Source organism: Leucoraja erinacea, chromosome 20 (assembly GCF_028641065.1).
Source record: "Leucoraja erinacea ecotype New England chromosome 20, Leri_hhj_1, whole genome shotgun sequence".
Taxonomy (NCBI): Eukaryota; Metazoa; Chordata; class Chondrichthyes; order Rajiformes; family Rajidae; genus Leucoraja; species Leucoraja erinaceus.
In genome coordinates this window covers 6,130,685-6,152,631 of record NC_073396.1, presented here as the reverse complement: position 1 = coordinate 6,152,631, position 21,947 = coordinate 6,130,685, and the positions used below count along the sequence as shown (strand labels likewise).

The 21,947-nt window shown below is 43.5% G+C and overlaps 1 protein-coding gene across 1 annotated transcript in view; it reads right to left on the bottom strand.

Annotated features, from left to right (window-relative positions):
* The window catches only part of LOC129706691 (uncharacterized), a 98,776-nt gene that overhangs the window by 57,401 nt on the left and 19,428 nt on the right, over window positions 1-21,947 (bottom strand). Inside the window, exons 14-27 of the mRNA XM_055651089.1 lie at window positions 20,646-20,731; window positions 18,488-18,615; window positions 17,698-17,853; window positions 16,612-16,811; window positions 15,819-15,907; window positions 14,956-15,086; window positions 13,851-13,975; window positions 11,826-11,973; window positions 9,722-9,934; window positions 8,884-9,054; window positions 7,330-7,467; window positions 2,767-2,816; window positions 1,667-1,787; window positions 551-636 (exon numbers count right to left, since the gene is read on the bottom strand). Coding sequence (XP_055507064.1) covers window positions 551-636; window positions 1,667-1,787; window positions 2,767-2,816; window positions 7,330-7,467; window positions 8,884-9,054; window positions 9,722-9,934; window positions 11,826-11,973; window positions 13,851-13,975; window positions 14,956-15,086; window positions 15,819-15,907; window positions 16,612-16,811; window positions 17,698-17,853; window positions 18,488-18,615; window positions 20,646-20,731 — 1,842 coding nt within the window. The remainder of the gene's footprint in view (window positions 1-550; window positions 637-1,666; window positions 1,788-2,766; window positions 2,817-7,329; window positions 7,468-8,883; window positions 9,055-9,721; window positions 9,935-11,825; window positions 11,974-13,850; window positions 13,976-14,955; window positions 15,087-15,818; window positions 15,908-16,611; window positions 16,812-17,697; window positions 17,854-18,487; window positions 18,616-20,645; window positions 20,732-21,947) is intronic.

Below are 21,947 nucleotides of genomic sequence, written 5' to 3'. Positions count from 1 at the left end.
TTTTGCTTGGCATGAATGAGTTGGGATGAAGGGCCTGTTTCTGTGCTGGATGACAACACTAAATTAGGTACGCTCTTCATTTCCAGCTGCAGCAAGTCATTAGAAAAATTAGCAGAATGTTCTTATTTATGTAATTTGTTCGTATGCAATTTGATACCAAAGCGAGGAGTTCGAAAGGTGAAAACTGGAGACAAAGACTAGAAAATTCTCAAGAATAGGGGCAGCGCGGTGGCGCAGCGGTAGAGTTGCTGCCTTACAGCGCCAGAGTCCTGGGTTTGATCCTGACTATAGGTGCTGGCTGTACAGAGTTTGTATGTTCTCCCCGTCACCGCGTAGGTTTTCTCTGGGACCTCTGGTTTCCCCCACATTCCAAAGACGTACATGTTTGTATGTTTATTAGTTTGGTATAATTGTAAATTATCCCTAGTCAGTGTAGGATAGCGTTAATGTGCGGGGGTTGCTGGTCGGCGCGGACCCGTTGAGCCATAGGGCCTGTTTCCGCGCTGCATCTCTAAACCAAAGTAAAAATATTCATTGTAAAATATCATACTTGAAATACAACAGAAGATCGTCAGGGTAACTGTCTGTGTTTGATGGTGTGCCATTGGATGTCAGTCTATAAGACATACAGCTCAGCTGAAAAGAGAGACAAAAGAGTTATTTTTAATGAATAATTAGCAGAAAGTCAACAAGATCAGCAAAATAAATATGCGATTATCAAGTAGCCAAAAACGTCTAATTTGACCGTTAATTAATTTACTAGTCATGGGAGTTGCTGTGTTTACATTGTTGTTAGCTAGATATGCGTTGTAATCAATGATTGAACTTCTGAGTTAATCCAAAACACAAGGTGCTGGAAGAACTCCACAGGCCAGGCAGTATCTGCGGAGAGAATAGACAATATATCAATGTCCATTCCCTCCACAGATGCTGCCTGACCCACTGAGTTCCTCCAGCACTTTGTGCTTTGCTTAGGATTCCAGCGCCTGCAGTTTCATGTTTATTTCTAAACTAAATTAAAACTAAAACTAAACCTGCCTTTGCCCTTTTCCCTCATGTCTGTTGATATTTAGCAGTGATTTTGGTAGATGCACAGTCTCTTGCCCAGAGTAGATGAATCAAGGACTAGAGGACATAGGTTTAAGGTGAAGGGGAATCCGAGGGGTAACTTTATCACACAGACGGTGGTGGGTGTATGGAACAAGCTGCCAGAGGAGGTTGTTGGGGCAGGGACTATTTAAGAAACATTCAAGAAAGAGTTAAAAGACAGGTACATGGATAGGACAGGTTTGGAGGGATATGGACCAAATGCAGGCAAATGACAAAAGAAAATAGGTGCAGGAGTAGGTCATTTGGCCCTTCGAGCCAGAACCGCCATTCAATGGGATCATGGCTAGAAGTGGGTCTAGTGTACCTGGGACATGTAGGCTAGTGTAGGCAAGGTGGAACGAAGGGCCTGTTTCCACGCTATCTCAATTTAGGTCTCTGAATCAAGTGGAATTTCAGCTTCAATGCATGAAACAAACTGCAAACATTGTCTCAATGATCGTTGATATTGGAATAAGGTTCAGGTACCTACAAAGCAGAACCTTGACGAAAGAAATATGAAAATGCTACAAAGTAATCAACGTTTTTTCTGGGATAAGGTATTTGTAAATGACCTCACCTGACTTTCGTCAAGCACGGCCCTTTTGTTCTTCATGGCTTCAACGAGCTGGAGAAACAAGGTGTCGTTCAGGGTCACTGCTGCACCACAACTGAAGCCTTGCAGGACAGAGGGCGAGAAGCTGAAACAAGCAATAACACAATTAATTCACACTGGAATTGTTCATCCACTTCCACGTAGTTTTGATTCACAAAATATATATCATGTTTACATATACTCCAATCATACTGGGGCGGCACGATGGTGCAACGGTAGAGCTGCTGCCTTACACCGCAAGAGACCCAGATTTGATCCTGACTACGGCTGCTTGTCTGTATGTCGTATGTACGTTCACCCCCTGACTTGCGTGGGTTTTCACCAAGATCTTTGGTTTCCTCCCACACCAAAGATGAGCAGGTTTGTAGGTTAATTGGCTTGATATAAATGTACATTGCCCCTAGTGTGTGTAGGATAGTGTAAGTGTGTGGGGGATCACTGGTCAGTGCGGATTCGGTGGGGCAAAGGGCCTGTATCTCTAAACTAAACAAAAAATCTAGCGAGTTAGTTTCCACCTACTTAGAACAGAACAGTACAGCACAGCACAGAAATGGACCATTCGACCCGCATTGACCCTGCTAAACGTGATGCCAAGTTAAACTGATCTCATCTGCCTGAACATGATCCAAATCCCTCTATTCCCTGCACATCCTTGTGCCTATCTAAAAGCCTCTTAAATGCCACAAACATATCTGCCTCCATCACCACCCGTGGCAATATGTTTCAGGCTCCCATCACTCTGTATAAAAAAAGTTGCCCGCACATCTCCATTAAACTGTTCCCCCACTCACCTGATAACTATGTCCTCTCATGTTGGACATTTCCACTCTGGGGAAAAGGTTCCGACTATCTAACCTATCTATGCCTCTCATAATTTTATATACATATCAAATCTCCAACGTTCATGAAAAATACAGTCAGATTATTTAGTTTACTAAATATAACTTAAAAATAGTCTAAAGAATGGTCTCGACCCACTCCTTACCTCCAGAGATGCTGCCTATTCAGCATTGTGTCTCTACATATAACTTAAAAGTATATTGCTTCAGCTAAAAATATCTTACGTTTCAAATCTGTTGTTTTTAGAGATAATATTTTCAAAGAACACAGCAGCCTTAAAGAAGAAAAAATAAAAATATTAGATTGACGACTTTAAAGATTAATAAAGCAAAACATAATACACAGTTGAACAAAAACAACGAACTTGTTGTTTGGCTAATTCTATCATAAGTGATGAAAACATGTAGGTTTATTATTGTTATGTGTACTGAGGTACAAGGAAAGGCTTTTTGCATTCTATTCAATCAAATCAGATAATAGTATAGATAAATGCAATCAAGCTAAACTCAAGTACAATACGTAGAGCAAATGGGAAGATTTGGCGTGCAGAGTACAGTTCTCAGCATTGTATTGCACCAGTTGCAGATACAAAGTCTAACATCCTTAATGGTGTAGTGGTGAATCAGACATGAATCAGTGGTGAAATTACATGTGGAGTTCCCCAGGGCTCCATTCTGGGGCCTCTTCTGTTTAACATCTACATGCTTCCACTGGCTCAGATCATGAAAAACATCAAAATATGTTACCATAGTTACGCAGACGACACACAAATCTACATAACAATATCACCAGGAGACTATAGTCCAAAACAAGCACTGAGTAGATGCATTGAGCAAATCAACGATTGGATGAACCAGAATTTTCTCCAATTAAACAAAGAAAAAACTGAAATAATTGTTTTTAGAGCCAAGGAAGAACGATTAAAAGTTAGCACCCAGCTTCAAATGGTAATGCTAAAAACAACAAACCAAGCCAGAAACTTAGGAGTAGTCATGGACTCAGACCTGAACTTCAACAGCCACATAAAAACAGTCACAAAGTCAGCCTACTATCACCTAAAGAATATATCAAGGATTAAAGGACTTATGTCTCAGCAGGATTTGGAAAAACTTGTCCATGCATTTATCTTCAGCAGGCTCGACCACTGTAACAGCGTCTTTACAGGTCTCCCTAAAAAGTCGATCAGACAGCTGCAGTTAATTCAGAACGCTGCTGCTCGAGTCCTCACTAAGACCAAAAAAGTAGATCACATTACTCCAGTTCTGAGGTCTTTACACTGGCTTCTGGTCGGTCAAAAAAATGATTTCAAAATACTACTGTTGGTTTACAAAGCACTGAATGGTTTAGGGCCAAAATACATTTTTGATCTTCTGCTTAGCTACGAACCACCCAGACCTCTCAGATCGTCTAGGACAGGTCTGCTCTGTGTCCCCAGAGTCAGAACTAAACATGGGGAGGCAGCATTTAGTTTTTATGCACCACATATCTGGAACAAACTCCCAGAAAACTGCAGGTCTGCTGCAACTCTCAGCTCTTTTAAATCTAGACTGAAGACTTTTCTGTTTGCCGCTGCCTTTCAGTAAACAATACAATTTATTAATTACCTATACTGCACTGTAACTTCTATTCCTGGTTTTATTCTATTTTAAATATTTTATTTGATTGCTTTTAATTTTGAAATTATTGTATCAGAATAATCTAATAATCGTTTTACATCTAAATGTCATTTTATATGTGTTTCTTTCCAATGCTTTTAATGTTTTATGTTAAGCACTTTGGATTACCTTGTTGTTGAAAGGTGCTATACAAATAAACTTGCCTTGCCTTGCCTTACACTGGTTTATTTAAAAATACCCTGGTTTCCAACTGCAGATGCTGGAAAAAATCGAAGAGAGACTTAAATGCTGGAGAAACTCTGCGGGTGAGGCAGTTTCTATGGAGCAAAGGAATAGGTGCGTTTTGGGTAGAGACCCTTCTTCAGACTGATGTGGGGGTGGGGGAGGGGCGGGAAGAAGTCAAGAAGAGGTGTGGGAGAGCAGGGAAGGGGAGTGGAAGGAGGGAGAAAGCAAGGACTGCCTGAAATTGGAGAAGCCAATGTTCGTACTGCTGGGGTGTAAATGACCCAAGTGAAATACGAGGTGCTGCTCCTCCAATTTGCAGTGGGACTCACTCTGGCAATGGAGGAAGCCCAGGACAGAAAGGACTTGGAATTGGAGGGGGATTTGAAGTGCTGAGCCACCGGGAGATTAGGTTGGTTAATGCAAACTGAGCGGAGGTGCTGGGCGAAGCTATCACCTAGCCTGTGCTTGGTCTCACCGATGTAGAGCAGTTGACACCGAGAACAGCGGATGAAATAGATGAGGTTGGAGGAGGTGCAGGTGAACCTCTGCCTCATCTGAAAAGACTGCTTGGTTCCTTGGATGGAGTCGAGAGGGGCGGTAAAGCGACATAGTAGCATTTCCTGCAATTGTAAGGCAAAGTAGCATGGGAGGGGGTGGTTTGGGTGTGAAGGGATGAATTGACCAAGGAGTTGCGGAGGGAGTGGTCTCTGCAGAAAGCTGAAAGGGGAGGAGATGGAAAGATGAGGCCAGTGGTGGGATCCCGTTGGAGGTGGCGAAAATATTGGAGGATTATCTATTGTATGTGACTGGTAGGGTGGAAGGTGAGGACAAGGGGTCTCTGTCCTTGTTACGAGTGGGGGGGGATGGGGAGTGAGAGTAGAGCTATGGGATATAGAGGAGACTCTGGTGAGAGCCTCAACTATAGTCAACGAGGGGAACCCCCTTTCCCTAAAGAATGAGGACATCTCCAATGCCCTGATTTGGAACACTTCATCCTGGGTGCAGATGTGGCGCAGACGGAAGAATTGGGAGTAGGGGATAGAGTCCTTACAGGAAGCAAGGTGAGAAGAGGTGTAGTCCAGATAGCCATGGGAATCAGTGGGTTTGTAGTAGATGTCTGTTACCTGCGATGGAGATAGTGAGGTCTAGAAACAGTAGGGAGATGTTGGAAATGGTCCAGGTGAATTTGAGTGCCGGGTGGAAGTTAGTGGTGAAATGGATGAAGTCAGCGAGTTCTGCATGGGTGCAGGAGGAAGCACCAATGCAGTCGTCAATGTAGCGGAGGTAGAGTTCGGGGATAGGGCCACGATACGCCTCAAACTAGGATTGTTCGACGCACACTACAAAGAGGCAGGCATAGCTGGGGCCCATGCGCATGCCCATAGCTACACCTTGGATCTGGAGGAAATGGGAGAAGGATGGCTCAGAATAAGCAAAAGTACTATAATAAGCAGTGAAAAAGAGGAAGAAATTCAAGGATGTGACCAAATGTGAATTTACAAATTACAAATGGCTGCTGGCCATTACATTGATTTAGATTTATTAGTGTCACGGGTACCGAGGTACAGTGAAAATCTTTGTTTAGCGTGCTCGCCAATTAAATCAGTTGATACTACACATAAATACATTCAAGCTAAACTCAAGTGTAATAGATTGAGCAAAAGGAAAGGTACAGAATGGAAAATACGGTTCTCAGCATTGTACTGTAACAATTCCAGAGACAAAGTCCAAGGTCACACAATGGGGTATAGGTGAATCGGTCAGTACCCTAGATTACGGAAGGTCTGTTCAGAAGCCTGAATCTGGCGGTGTGCACTTTCAAGCATTTGTACCTTCTGCTCGACGGGGGAGAGGGGGGGAGGAGGAATGACCTGCTGGGAAAGATCTTTGATGAAGTTAGCTGCTATTCCGAGGCAGTGTGAAGTGGTTTGCCTCTGCATATCAGCAAGGATTGGAAGAACTGAAAGATACAGAATGGAAATAGGCCCTTTGGCCCACACCGATCATTGATCACCTGTTCACACTAGTTCTGTTATCCCAGGGTACTATGGCATGGAGCTACTACACAAAAAAACATGTGTAAGAATTGCTAATACCTGTACTGGTTTACATCAAAGATAGACAGGAAAAACTGAAGTAACAGCTGGTTAGCCATCATCGCTGCAGACAAGGAATAAGTGACATTTCGGGTCAAGGCCCTTCTTCAGACTGAGACTCAGGGGAGAGGGAAAAGAGAGATATGAAAAGCTTCATAGAAGAAATTAATGAAAAGGACAAATCAGAGCCAGCATCAATGATCAAGGAAAGGTAGAGCCCACACTAGTCCATTGTTGGCTGTGGGGAAGATGATAACAAGTGGTTACAAACAGTGATACTCAACAAGAGGATAGTGAATTTAGTACAAAGACTAGGCTGGGGGGGGGGGGGGGGGGGGGGGGGGGGGGGGGGGACTGAGAGAGAACGGATGCAAGGGTTACTTGCAGTTAGAGAAATCAATATTCATACCACTGGATTGTAAGCAAATTATGAGGTGAATGTCTATCATGTCTCTTCCAATTAATAGTTTCTGAAGAGCCAACTGAAGAATGCTCATGACAGGAATAGATCGGGTAGATACACAAGAGTCTCTTGCCTGGAGTAGGGGAATCGAGGACCAGACATAGGTTCATGGTGAAGGGGAAGAGATTGAATAGGAATCTGAGGGGTAACTTTTTCCATACAAAGGGTGGTGGCGTTTGGAACTAGCTGCCAGAGGAGGTAATTGAGGCTGGGATTATCCCAATGTTTAAGAAACAGTTGAGAGGTACATGGATAGGTCAGGTTTGGAGGGATATGGACCAAGCACAGGCAGGTGGGACTAGTCTAGTTGGGACATGTTGGCCGGTGTGGGCAAGTTGGGCTGAAGGGCCTGTTTCCACACTGTATCACTCTATGATTGTCACTCACCTGATCGGGTACCCACGATTTATTATTGACGTCATTAAACTGCAGATCAGAGGAGAGCAGCGTGGAAGGGATATTTTTAACTAATTCACTCGGAATCTTCTTCACAGCTTGTACGGGGTCACTTTCTGTTTGCAAAACCTGTGTTAGAACAAAAAGCAGAACAGTGTACTTCATCGGCAACAATTGGGGATTACAAGTGATAAGAGCAAAATTAGGCCATTCGGCCCATCAAGTCTACTCTGCCATTAAATCATGGCTGATCTGTCTTTCCCGCTGAACCCCAATTTCCTGCCTTCTCCCCATAACACCCAACACCCGTACTAATCAAGAATATATCAATCTTCCCCGAAAAATATCCATTGAAGGCCTCCACGGCCTTTTGTGGCAATGAATTCCACAGATTTACCACCCTCTAATTAAATAAATTCCTCCTTTTCTTCTTTCTAAAGGTAAATGGTAAATAACAACTAGAGAATGGTCTTGAACTACCAACTATCTAATTGGAGATCCTCTTTAATTGGACTATCTTTATATAAAGATAAATGCATTTTGTTGTCTCTGTACTGTACACTGACAATGACAATTAATTGAATCATTTCATTTCATTTCATCTTTAATTGGACTTTACTGGATTTTATCTTGCACTAAACATTATTCCTTTACTCCTGTATCTGTGCACAGTGGATGGCTCGATTGTAATCATGTATAGTATTTCTGTGAACTGGTTAACATGCAACAAAAAAGTTTTACTGTATCTCGATACAAGTGACAATAAACTAAACTAAAACATCGATTATCCATGTGTTGGTGTAGGGTATTCACTGTCATGATGAATACTCAAATTATTTTGTACATATTATTTAGAAATCTTAAACTTAAATCACAAATTTTATTAACATCAAATCATGTGTGATGCAAATCATAGAACATAGAACTGTACAGCACAAGAACAAGCCCTTCGGCCCACAATGACTGTGCTGGAAATTATGCCTGCATTTGATCCTTATCCCTCCAATCTCTTGTACGTATATAAAAGCCACTTAAATGTGGCTAATCATGTGTGTTTCCAGCACCATCTCTGGCATTGCGTTGCAGGGCCCCACACTCCCTGTGTAAAACACTTGCTCAGCACATCTCCTTTCAACTTTAATTGGACACAAAGTGCGAGATGACGCGTTCGTCGAGTTGCTGCCTTGCAGCGCCAGAGACCCAGGTTCCATCCTGACTATGTGCTGTTTGTACGTTCTCCCCAGATACAATCTGCGTGGGTTTTCCCCGGGTGCTCCAGTTTCCTCCCACACTCCAAAGACGTACAGATTTGTAGGTTAATTGGCTTCTCTAAAAATTGTAAATTGTCCCTAGTGTACGGGGTGATTGCTAGTCGGCGCGGATTTGGTGGGCTGATGGGCCTGTTTCCAGCTGTTTCTTTAAATTAACAGTATGGGTGACGTTTCGGGTCGAGACCCTTCTTACATCTTTAACTTTTTCCTTTAAACTTTGCCCCATGTAGCCCGATTGGTCCGAATCTATCAGAGACTGTTCCATAACACTCACCTTCTGGGTGATTATCTGCTGAGCAGCTGATGATGCACCTTGAATACTTCTGACAAATTCAAGGTTGGTGGTGACATTGGCAAGTACAGTGGGTTCAATATTCTCTAATACACTGATTGGAATACCATCTATCAAGGTTCCAATCCTGGCCAAGTTGTTTGTGTTATTGAACTAATGAAAGGAAAAAGAGAACATAAATTCCAAGCGACAGAACAATCTGCAACATTGATAGTGAATGGGAAATTCATCACAAGTATAAACCAACTTGAAATGGATCAGGAAGCATTGGTGACAGACCCAAAGCGCTGGAGTAACTCAGCGGGCCGGGAACCCTTCTCCCTTGTCCAAAGCAAGTTATTCTCAGTGTGTTTCATTATGTTAATTTAGTTCAGACAGAAACAGGTTTTGCAAATGCTGGTTTACAAAGTTTGGGGCCGCACAGTGGCGCAGCGGTAGAGTTGCTGCCTTACAGCGCCTGAGACCCGGCTTTGATCCTGACTGCGGGTGCTGTCTGTACTGAGTTTGTATGTTCTCCCCACGTCCTGAGTGGATTTTCCCTGGGTGCTCCTGCCTTGTCCCACATTCCAAACATGTACAAGTTTGCAAGTTAACTGGCTTCATAAAAAACTGTCCTTGGTGTGTAGGAAAGTGCTCGTGTATGGGGTGATCGCTGGTCGAAGCGGACCAGGTGGGCCGAAGGGCCTGTTTCCACGCTGTTCTCCACTGTCTAAAGTGCTGGAGTAACTCAGCAGGTGAGGCAGCATCACTGGAGGACATAGATAGGTGACGCTTCGAGTTGGGACCCTTTTTCAGAATTCCTTGCTTGTTCGGATCTTACCTGGTAACCCAGAGTGGATAACTTGGCTACAATTTGCTTGGATTGGTCAAGTTGCCACCCTCTGACAGTACTCAGACTGGCCAAGGCTTGCACAATGTTGGTGGCGGCCGTAGCTATAATCTGTGTCCTAGAGAGTCCGACAGCAGCTGGTCCCAATTTTATCAGAGTACTGGCAGAAAAATTGGAAACCTTCGTCAGCAACGAACGTGACAGCTGCAGAATGAGAACAAAATAAAAGAAAACAGTTAATAAAACCAGGTAACTTGTTGTAAAGTTATTTAGGAAATATGTAAAATTGGTGGAGCAGCGGTAGAGTTACTGCCTTACAGTGCCAGAGACTCATATTTGATCCTGACTACAAGTGCTGTCTGTACGGAGTTTGTACGTTCTCCCCGTGAGCGTGTGGGTTTTCTCCGGGTGCTCCGGTCTCCTCTCACACTTGAAAGACGTACAGGTTTGTTGGTTAATTGGCTTCTGTAAATTGTAAGTTGTTCCGAGTGTGTAGGATAGTGCTTGTGTGCGGGGATCGCTGGTCGGCGTGGACCCAGTGGGCTGAAAGGCTTGTTTCCGCGTTGTATCTCTGAAGTCTAATGTCTTAAGAATTAAGTCCTAGCCTGTTCAACCTCTTCCTATAGCTCAGTCCTGGCAACATCCTCGTCAATTTTTTCCGCACTCGTTCCAGCTTAACAACGTCCTTCTTATAGCAGAGTTCCCAAAGCTAAACACAATACAGGTGCACAACCTTTTATCCGGAGTTCCGGAAACCGAAAAACTCCGAAAACCGGCAATTTTTTCCAGATGTCGTCTGCGCACCAAAGCTCGCGTTTGGCGCCAAACTTGACCCGAAACGGTCTGGAGTTTGGAGGGCTTTTATGTGAAGGGGGGGTGAAGGGGTAAACTTTAATTCTTAGTCCCCTACCTGGTCGGAGAGGCGGGGAGCGGTCAATGCCTTACCGGGTCGCCATGCAGTAAGCTCCGCAGCGCTGTGGCCGGTGGGGCTGCGGTCGGCGCCGGTTGTAGCTCCGACCCCGGCAACTCTACCCCTGGCTGCGAGGCGCTCCAAATCCAGCGCGGCCCGCGGCCGGACGCCCGCAGCCCCAGCTCCGCGAATGTCGGGAGTCGGCGGCGTCGCAGCGCTGGGATACCAGCGGGGAGCGGGCAATGCCTTACCGAGTCGCCGTGCGGCAAGCTCCGGAGCTCTGTGGCCGCCGACTCCCAACATTCGCGGAGCATCGCTGGATTTGGAGCCGCGCAGCCAGGGGTAGAGTTGCCGGGGTCGGAGCTCCAACCGGCGCCGCCCGCGGCCGGACGGAGCCCCCAGCTCTGCGAGGTTGGGAGTCGCCGACCAGGTAGGGGACTAAGAATTAAAGTTTCCCCCTTCACCCCTACTGCACCACCACCACATAAAATCCCTCCAAACTAACTGACTAACATTTATGCAATGATTCTCCCGGTCTCCGGGGAGGAGGCAGCTGCTCCAGACTTTTCAAGCCGCCCGCTCTACCTACCTAATCTACGCTAAAAATCTTCCATTCGGAAATCCGAAAATGTCCGAAATCCGACAAGTGTCTGGTCCCAAGGCTTTCGGATAAAAGGTTGTGCACCTGTACTCCTAACACAGCCTCACAATGTGCTGTACAACTGTAACATAACATCCCAATCTCTAACCTCAATACCCCAGCTGATTAAGGCCAGTGGATCAAAAGCTTTCTTGACAAAACTAGCTGTGGTGCCACAAGTTTTGGAACTTGAATGGAACTGGATTGGAACTTCTCAAAATGGTTTCAAAAGAAATTAAAATCAAGCTGGACGTTTAAAGTGCAAATGGTCTGATATAACTCATTTTCCACATTTCACTGTCTCTCTTGCTCAGTCACTCTCTCTCTCGCTTGCTCTCTCTCTACCTTGTTCGCTCTCTTTACTCCTCCCTCCTACAACTCCTTCCCCAAAAAGACAGTCCTACCGATCATGTGTTGTGACAACTGAAGGCTTAAAAGCTCCAAGTGCAAGACCTGGTTCTGCCAGGCACCAACCTTATTAACGCAATGCATGCAAGACGGGTTAATTGCTTGATAACTTCTGAAGACTTTTTTCAATTATTTACCTTGCTCAGTTCATCATCTGCTGCATCCGATGACACATTGTTCTGACAGATTTGGTTAACCTTTTCAAGAATAGTCAAGGCTTGTTCCTCAGACACACCTTGAATGACATTTCCATCACCAATGAAGCAAATAAGGGAATCTGGAATCCTAAAAGAAAATGTTAGAGATGTATTGTCAGCTCAGTGATTGTAGACGTGAAGATTGAAACATATAAGAACCCGTGTGTAGGAAGAAATTGCAGATGCTGATTTACACTGAATGGAAATGATGGGGTAACTAAGCGGGTCAGGCAGCATTTCTGTAGAAAAGGAATAGGTGATATTCAGGACGTGCCCTTTCTTCAGACTCATGTATGATGAACACAGGTCTGATGTAATGAAGGCATGTGGTATGCTTGCCTTCGTGTATCAGGTCATTGAGTGCAAAAGTCAGGAAGTCATGATGCAGCTTTATAGGACTTTGGTTAGGCTGCATTTGGAGTATTGTGTGTAATTCTGGTCACCCCATTACAGGAAGAGAGTGGGGGCTTTGGAGAGGTTGCAGAAGAGGTTTACCAGATGCTACCTGGGTTAGAGAGTTTTAATTATAAGGAGAGGTTGGACAACTTTTGGTCTGAAAAAGGGTCCTGACCCAAAACATCACTTATCTCCAGAGATGCTGCCTGACCTCCTGAGTTACTCCAGAACTTTGATTTTTTTCTCCTGGAGCTTTGGAGGCTGAGGGGAGGCCTGATAGAAGTATATCAAATGATGAGAGGCATAGATAGGATAGACAGCCAGAATTGTTTTTCCAAGGTGGAAATATTAAAGATATAGGGCATAACTTTACGGGGAAAGGGCAATGTTTAAAAGGGGGCATAATTTACAGATACAGCATGGAAGTAGTCCCTTCAGTCCACCGCGTCCATGCCGACCATCGATCAACTGTTCACACCAGTTCTATGTTATCCCACAAAACAAAACATTGCTGGAGTAACTCAGCGGGTCAGGCAGCATCTCTAACTCTTCTTCAGAAGATTAAAGGAGATGTGTGGGACAAGTGTTTTAACACAGAGAGTGGTGGGTGCCTGGAACACGCTGCTGGGGTGGTGGTGGAGGCAGATATTATAGTGGCATTTAAGGGACTGTTAGATGAGCACATGGATTTGCAGGGAATGGAGGGATATGGATCATGTTTAGTCAGATGAGATTAGTTTATCTCAACATTTTGCTTGGCATAGATATTGTGGGTTGAAGGGCCTGTTCTCTTCTATACTGTTCTACAGTCTACGTTATTTGATATATTGTAATAACATAAAAATGTTGAAATCTTGTTGAGAGTAGTTTCCTTATGGAACATACCTGTAAATATGCATAAGCAGTCAAGAATCCTGGTAGGAGTTGGAATCTAATGGCCTCCATTTTTGTGCAGAAGACTTTATATAATGCAGTTTGAAGCTATATACTTTAAAGTGATCTGTTTAAACTGATTACTCTCCATTTTATTAGCTTTGACCACCAGCAGAGGTAGAGCACATGGGTTGTTTTGCCATTAAATAATCAGGCAAAAGATCTTTTGTTATAGAGTCATAGGGTGATACAGTGTGGAAACATGCCCTTTGGCCCAACTTGCCCACACCGGCCAACATGTCCCAGCTACACTCATCCCACCTGCCTGCGTTTGGTCCATCTCCCTCCAAACCTGTCCTATCCATGAACCTGTCTAACTGTTTCTTAAATGTTGGGATAGTCCCTGCCTCATGTATTTTTGTTGTGGGTGGAAAGTGGAGCACACAAAGGTAACCCATGTGGTCACAGGATGAACGTGCAAACTCCACACAGACAGCACCCTTCTGGTGCTGTGAGGCAGCGGCTGTACCAGCTGTGTCACAGTGCTGCCCTTTAATTTTTTTTTTTAATCTTCAGTTTTTTTAATTTTCTAACAGCATTTCATGACATTTTTGAAAAATATACACATTATGCATATTTACAAAATATATTAATTTCTTTATGACATCGCAAAGATATAATCTTTTGAATACATACCCTGAAATATTAAGAGTTGGATCTCGGGTCTCCAGTAAATTAATGTAGAACTTTGAGAGACCAATGGGAAGTGTCACTCGATTTAGAAGTGCCTGGTTTTCAGGGTCTGTTGCAAAGTCTTGAAGCTGTAAAAAGTAGATAAAGAGAAATTACAAATAATCCGAGGTTCTGGTTAAGTATACATAAAAAATAACCTTTAATTAACCTTAAGTTTGAATATGGCTGATGATGTCTTTGCATTTATGAATTAACAATGAAGCTCTGAACTACATAGCCTTGGGGCATTGGTTTCTATTTTTAGGTGTATATCTGTGTGTGTGTGTGTGTGTGTGTGTGTGTGTGTGTGTGTGTGTGTGTGTGTGTGTGTGTGTGTGTGTGTGTGTGTGTGTGTGTGTGTGTGTGTGTGTGTGTGTGTGTGTGTGTGTGTGTGTGTGTGTAAAATGTATGTGTGTGCATATATATGTGTGTGTGTATATATACACAGTATATGTGTGTATGTGTATACAATATATATATGCGTGTGCGCACATATATATATATATACACGTATGTGTGCGAGTGTGTAAAATATATACGTGTGTGTATATATACAGTATATGTGTATACAGTATATGTGTGTGTGTGCATATATATATATATATATATATATATGTATATGCATGTGAGTGTGTAAAATGTGTGTGTATATATATATATGTGTGTGGATGTATACATGTGAGTGTATGTGTACATATATAATATATATATATGCATTACAATCTTTTCATTATATTGTTTACAGAGTACTATGTTATCATGTTCTGTTGTGCTGCAGCGTAAGAATGTCATTGTTCTGTCTGGTACATATGACAATAAAACACTCTGTTGAAGCGATTAAAGAGAATCCCCAAATGCTCCATGTTTCAACCTTTCAACTGCAACAAGAGCAATAATCCCAATTCCACAAGCCCGTCTTTTATCAATCATTCTTTGAACCATTCATTTATTCCATTGTTGCCTGTTGACGTGTTCCCTGTTTGACCCCACTAACCGTGGAAAATACAGAAATACTGGAATGACAAACTATTTCTGTATTCTAACCCAGAGTAAACCGTGAGTTACGTACAATTGATTCGTTGGCAAAAGACAGAAGATCGGCTACTGACACGCGATTCATAAAAAGTCCCAAGTATTCAGCAAACCAGGCAGTGGAGTTCAGGACTGGATTAGTGACATTGTAGCATCTTGGTTTAGGATCTGTCACACACAGCGAGCAAACGGTTAAAATTATAAATAATACAAGATTTTAAATTGACTTTAGAAATTATAACTTTGAGCCATTCAGACACAAAAACCCTTTGTGTTTCTTACCATTCAACACCTATGGAACAATTTTACAATAGTTTTAAGGTGAGGGGGGAAAGTTTTAATAGGAACGTGAGGGGTATATTTTCATGCAAAAGTGTTTGGAATGAGCTGCTGGAGGAGGTAGTTGAGGCAGGTATTATTGCAAGTTTAAGAAACATTTAGACATGTACATAGATAGGACGGGTTTACAGGGATAGGGACAAAATGGTGATGCATCTGTGGAATTCTTTGCCACTGACAGTTATAGAGGCCAAGTCAATAGATATTTTTAAGGCAGAGATAGTTAGATTCTTGATTGATATGGGTGTCAGAGGTAATGGGGAGAAAACAGGGGAATGGGGTTCAGAGGGAAAGATAGATCAGCCAAGGCCTAATTCTGCTTCCATCGCTCATGAACTTACGCAGGCAGGTGGAACATGTCGATGGGGCATGTTGGTCGGCGTGGGCAAATTGGGCTGAAGGTCCTGTTTCAATGCTGTTTGACTCTATAACATTACGGTACTGGTACGTTGCAGGGTAAAATTAATTCACTCTGTATGCAACTTCAAAACTTATTTTGGCAGAAATTATCAATATATTCCTATTATATCAATTTGCTATGAAATAAGAATGCCACATTACCTTGCTGTAGATAGGTTCTGATGCCACTGTAGATTTCTATTCGTTTGTCAGGGGTAAAGTCAAGGTAACGACCACTCAAAGTTTTCACACTAAACGTGGAACATAAATTGGAAATATTAATGAACTGAGTTGTTAAGTTGTTACAATTTGTTTCTAACTATAGAAAAAGCATATTAAATATCCATAACATTATCAGAAAATAATAATATCCAGGGGGGTTCAGTGGAAGGGACTTGCAATATATCTAAACCTGAAAACATAACTCTTGGGTTTATGCATTCCTAAACCAATGGCTCATTGCAAAGAAGTAATGTGGAAACTGACCACACTACTGCTGAATCAAGCCAATAATGCAATTTGGATTCTTGTAGATAATATTTATATTTTATTCATTAGACAATGCATGAAGTAACTCAGATGCAGTTCTGTAAACCCATTATGTGAGCAAATAAAATTTCACGCAGCATCTCTGGAGAAAAAGAATAGGCGAAGTTTCAGGTTGAGACCCTTCTTCAGACCTTTCTCCCAAATGTCTCCCATTACTTTTCTCCAGAGATGCTGGCTGACCCGCTTAGTTACTCCAGCCTTCTGTGTCTGTCTTTGGTTTAAACCAGCATCCCTACACAAGTAATTTTTCGGGTTGGCTTGGAATCATAGTTAATAAATAGTCACCAATACAGACTGGTTTGTAATTTTGATAATGTGACGCTTGAACTGCCATTTCACCAACTTGGAATGAAGATGAAATTTGCTGAGAGAAGAATCGATTATAAGTGGGTGCAATTATACTTACATTTTCCTGAATGGAAGACATGGGATTCCCAGGGTTTCGTTGGAAGTCAGGAGATCAATGGTGATGGAGGGCAGGTATGGATTTAGCCTTGAGTTCAGCCATTCATCCTGTTCTGTCACATTGAGAGCAGGTAAGTTGTTAACATATTGAGGCCAAAGACCTATTATGATGGCAGCTTGGTTAACATCTGTCAGATTACCCTGAAAATGAAAAAAAAGGCTTTGTTATTATTTTAGACATACAGTATCATGAAAGCAATGGTCGATGTGGACTGGGTGGGCCGAAGGGTCCGTTTCCATGCTGTACCTCTAAACTAAACCAAACAAAACCACAAAGTGCTTGAGTAACTCAGCGGGTCGGGCAGCTTCTGTGGAGTGAATGGACAGGTGCTGTTTCGGGTCGGGACCCTTCTTCAGATTGATGGAGTGGGGGGGGAAGTTGGAAAAGATAGGCGGGGATGGAGCAAAGCCTGGCAAGTAACAGGTGGATACAGGTAAAGTGGGGAGAGTGATGGGCAAAAGGGTGGAGTAAGTGACAATGGCTAGGGGTAAAAAGGAGACTAAAGAGTGTCAGAAGAGGAGAGAAGAGTTTTTAGTTTTATAGATACAGCGTGGAATCAGGCCCTTCAGCCCACTGAGTCCGCATTGACCAGCAATCACCTATATACTAGTTCTATCGTACACATTAGGGACAATTTACAGAAGTCAAATAACCTACAAAACTGCATGTGTTCGGGGTTTGGGAAGAAACCGGAGCACCCGGACAAAACCCATGCAGTCACAGGGAGAACGTACAAACTCCACAGAGACAGCGCCTATAGTCAGGATCAAATCCGGGTCTCGGAGGCAGCAACTCTACCGCTGCGCCACCTTGCTGCCCAAAAGAGGAGTGAAATGTAAAGCTGGAGGGAGGATTACGGGGGGATGGGAAAGAGAGAAGATAAAAGGGAAATATGGGTCTAGGAGATGGGAGATGAGTGTGCGGAGGAGAGAAAAGGTGCCGTCCGATGGGTTGGTGAGAGATATTGGGAGAAATTCTGAGAAAATGGTAGAAATTCCAACAATAAACACAGCATTGGCAGCTCACATTGAGTGTTTTTTGGTTGAACCGATCTACAAATGCTGCCAGGTTCTGGATGGGCTGGTAATTCATTAACACCGTGGTCAGTAAGTTGCTGTCATCAATGATCCCTGGCCTGCTCAACAAATCTGCCAGATCGTTGGGGTCTGTGGCTTGTAACACCTGCAAAAACACAATTGGGAAAACATTTTGAGACACAAACATAAAGACAATAGATGCAGATCGTAGGCAAGAACCGGCGGACGTGGAACTTGCCCGAATGCTCGTCGGACCGTGGTACCAGGAGAGAGCCGCTGGAGAAGTCGGACGTGAGGAGCAAGGGCAGGTAGGAGGGTGAACCGTGGTAATGCCTCCATCGCCTTCAAGGTCGGCTGCAGGAGCCACAAAGATGGCCGGGCGAGAAGAGGAGAGGGATGTTGGTTCGCAGGCCGATCCAGTCAAGGACGACTTAGGAAGACCCAGCGGGTGCCTGGGGCTCTCCTGGATCGAGAACCGCTCCAGTAGACCGAGCACGCAGGCCGACCGGACTTTGTAAATGCCGCCAAAACATGGCGGCGCCAAAACATGTAAATATGCAAAAGGAATTTCACTGATCAGTTGCACGTGACAGATAAAGCTCCATGGAATCTATATTGGAACCTACTGTTAACAATACAAATAATTTATGGAACTATTGTGACCTTGATACAAAAAAGGTAAGCTCATCAGATCACAGGGTGAAGGACCGTAACTGTACCAATAAGACCCGTCACTGACCCTCTCCCATCCCCCACAGAGAGATCACCACTGCTTTTACCTCAGCAATGCGGATTGATGGAACCAACGATAAGGCATCAGACAGTGTTAGAAAGTCGGAGAAATTCTGAAACTGGCTGCTCAGGTAAACGGTAAAACTATCATTTTCATAGCAGCGAAGAGGGGTTTCTGTGAAATGAAAACACAACGGTAAATATTTTCTTTACTTGCCAAACATTGATACCGAGCGCACAAATGTATCAAAGATAGACACAAAAAGCTGGAGTAACTCATCTGGACAGATAGCATTTCTGGAGAAAAGGAATGGGCAACGTTTCGGGTGGAGACCCTTCCTCAGACTGGGAGTCAGGGGAGAGGGAATCGAGAGACTCTCGGTCTGGACCTGAAACATCACCGATACCTTTTCTACAGAGATGCTGCCTGACCCACTGAGTTACTCCAGCTTTTTGTGTTCAGTGTAAACCAGCATCTGCAGTTCCATCCTACACACAAATGTGTTATCTTATTACTGGACGTCTGTCACCATAGGTTTCCTGTGAACCTGTAAAGCTCAATATTAATACCTCGAAACACAAATTTACTTGTATCATCATAAATGAATTTGTTTTCTTCAGAATGCCAGAAGTTGAGGAAGGACCTGATTAGTATGTATAATTATGAGAGGCACAAATAGATAAGGTAGTCAGTCGGAACCATTTTCCCAGGGTGTAAATATCAACAATTGGAGGGCGTAGATGTGAGGTAAGAGGGGCAAAGTTTAAAAGTAATGTGTGGGACAACACAGAGGGTGGTGTGTGCCTGGAATGTGCTACCAGGGATGGTGGTTGAGACAGATATGATAGTTGAGACAGATATGAGACTTTTGGATAGGCATACGGATATGCAGGGAATGGAGGGATATGGATGATGTTCAGACCAATAAGAGTTAGTTATGGCATTATATTTGGCACAGACATTGAGGGCCGAAGGGCCAGTTCTTGTGCTATACTGTTCTATGTTTGAAATGCTGATTCACTTATTTGTATTTGTATGAGACCCAATCAGCTATGAATGCCTTGCCTCATGTTTGTCTAATGTGGGGGAGAAAGTTGAAAGTGTGCAACATTCCTTGCCCATTAGTTTAGGAATTCTAATGGCTGCGAAATCCCTTAAAAATGTGGGCTTTGTGGTAGAGTTAACCTACGTCTGAGGAGGCAAAATAAAAAATAATCGACATGATCAACATTACAGTGTAACACTAGGCACTGGAAGCAGATAGCTGCAGAGCGTGGCATAGCAGTTGAGTTGCTGCCTCACAGCGCCAGAGCTCCGGGTTCGATCCTGACCACGGGTGCTGTCTGTACAGAGTTTGTATGCTCCCCCCGTGACCTGTGTGGGTTTTCCCCGGATGCTCTGGTTTCCTCCCATACTCCAAAGACATACAGGTTTGTAGGTTAATAGGCTTCAGTAAAAACTGTAAATTGTCCCTAGTGTGTGTGTAGGACTGTGTTAATATGCGGGGATCGCTGGTCGGAGCGGACTCGTTGGGCCGAAGGACCTGTTTCCTCGCTGCATCTCTCAGCTAAACTAAACATTATCAGAGAGTTAAGGGGCTGTACCACTGCGGCAACCTAATCCGCAAGATCTGACAAGTTTGCCCTCGACTCATACTTGCAGCATGGTCGACACGAGGTCCTAGGAGGTCTTTGTAACTCTCCTTCATGCTCGAGAGTAGTCCCCGCGTACTCGAGGCCTCAGCTAGGTCACGGCATATTTTTCAACATGTTGAAAAATGCCCGCCAGTAAAAAAAGGTCGCCATGGAAAAATTTATACTTTTTTTACTTGTAGGTTTCATCGAAGTGGGTTGGCATGTTATTCGTAGGTAATCGAGGGTAGTTTAAGGTAATCAAAGGTAGTCGCAGGTAATCGAAGGTAGTCGTAGATAGTCTTTAACATAGTCGAAGGAGATCGAAGGAGGTCATCTTCACTCTCCGCCATTGGGTGTCCAATTTTCCCGAAGCTAGTCGAAGCTAGTCTTCAACATAGTCGAAGGAGGTGGAAGGAGGTCTTCTACATAGTCGAAGAACATGACTTTTTTTCAAACTCTCCTAAACTCTTCTAAACTCGCCAATTAGGTTGCCGCAGTGGGACAGCCCCTTTAGAAAGTAGGAAAAGGCATCTGAGCTCAAATTACCAAGATGTCAAATACAGTCCATACCTTTAGTGTAAGCCAAGATTGATTTAAAAACGGCTACTTGAACGCTAATATCCAGTTGCTCTTTGACTCTGGTCAATGCTGAGACTCTACAAAGGAAAAACAAATTAATGAGATACACGTATCATTCTAATGTATAGCAATGTTCACTTCTAGATCAGTACCGGTGGTAGAGGTAATGGGGAAAAGGCAGGAGAATAGGGTTGAGAGGGAAAGATAGATCAGTCATGATTGAATGGTGGACAAAAAATTTCCAGCATCTGCGGTTCCTTCTTAAACAAATGATAGAATGGTGGAGTACACTTGATGGGCCAAATGGCTTAATTCTGCTCCTATCACATAAACTTGTGAGCTTTTCTACATACATTTCAGATTTGCGGTCTGGATAGAACTTGCATGGAATGAAATCAGTGATTGGGAATATTTTCATTGAAGACTAACAGGTACCAACAGGAACAAAGAAGGAGTCTGAAGCAGGGGCCCAATTCAAAACATCACCTCTCCATTCCTCCCACAGATGTTGCCTGACCTGCTAAGTTACTCCAGCACTTTGTTCGTTAATTCTTCAAATGGAAAATCCAGCAGGTCCCAACAGTTAGTGAAGCCTATTGATGCTTCGTCCTGCCCCACCTCTCTTCTAGCTTTACATAGAAACATAGAAAATCGGTGCAAGAGGAGGCCATTCGGCCCTTCGAGCCAGCACCGCCATTCATTGTGAACATGGCTGATCTTCCCCTATCAATAACCCGTGCCTACTCTCCATATCCCTTGACTTCACTAGCCCTTAGAGCTCTATCTAACTCTCTCTTAAATCCATCCAGTGACTTGGCTTCCACTGCCCTCAGTGGCAGGGAATTCCATAAATTCACAACTCTCTGGGTGAAAACGTTTTTTCTCACCTTAGTCTTAAATGACCTCCCCTTTATTCTAAGACTGTGTTCCCTGGTTCTGGACTCGCCCAACATTGGGGAAAAATTTCCTGCATCTAGCTTGTCCAGTCCTTTTATAATTTTATATGTTTCTATAAGATTCCCCCTCATCCTTCTGAACTCCAGTGAATGCAAGCCTAGTCTTTTCAATCTTTCCTCATATGACAGTCCCACCATCCCAGGGATCAATCTCTTGAACCTACGCTGCACTGCCTCAATCACAAGGATGTCCTTCCTCAAATTAGGAGACCAAAACTGTACACAATACTCCAGATGTGGTCTCACCAGAGCCCTATACAACTGCAGACGAACCTCTTTACTCCTGTACTGAAATCCTCTTGTTATGAAGGCCAACATTCCATTAGCTTTCTTCACT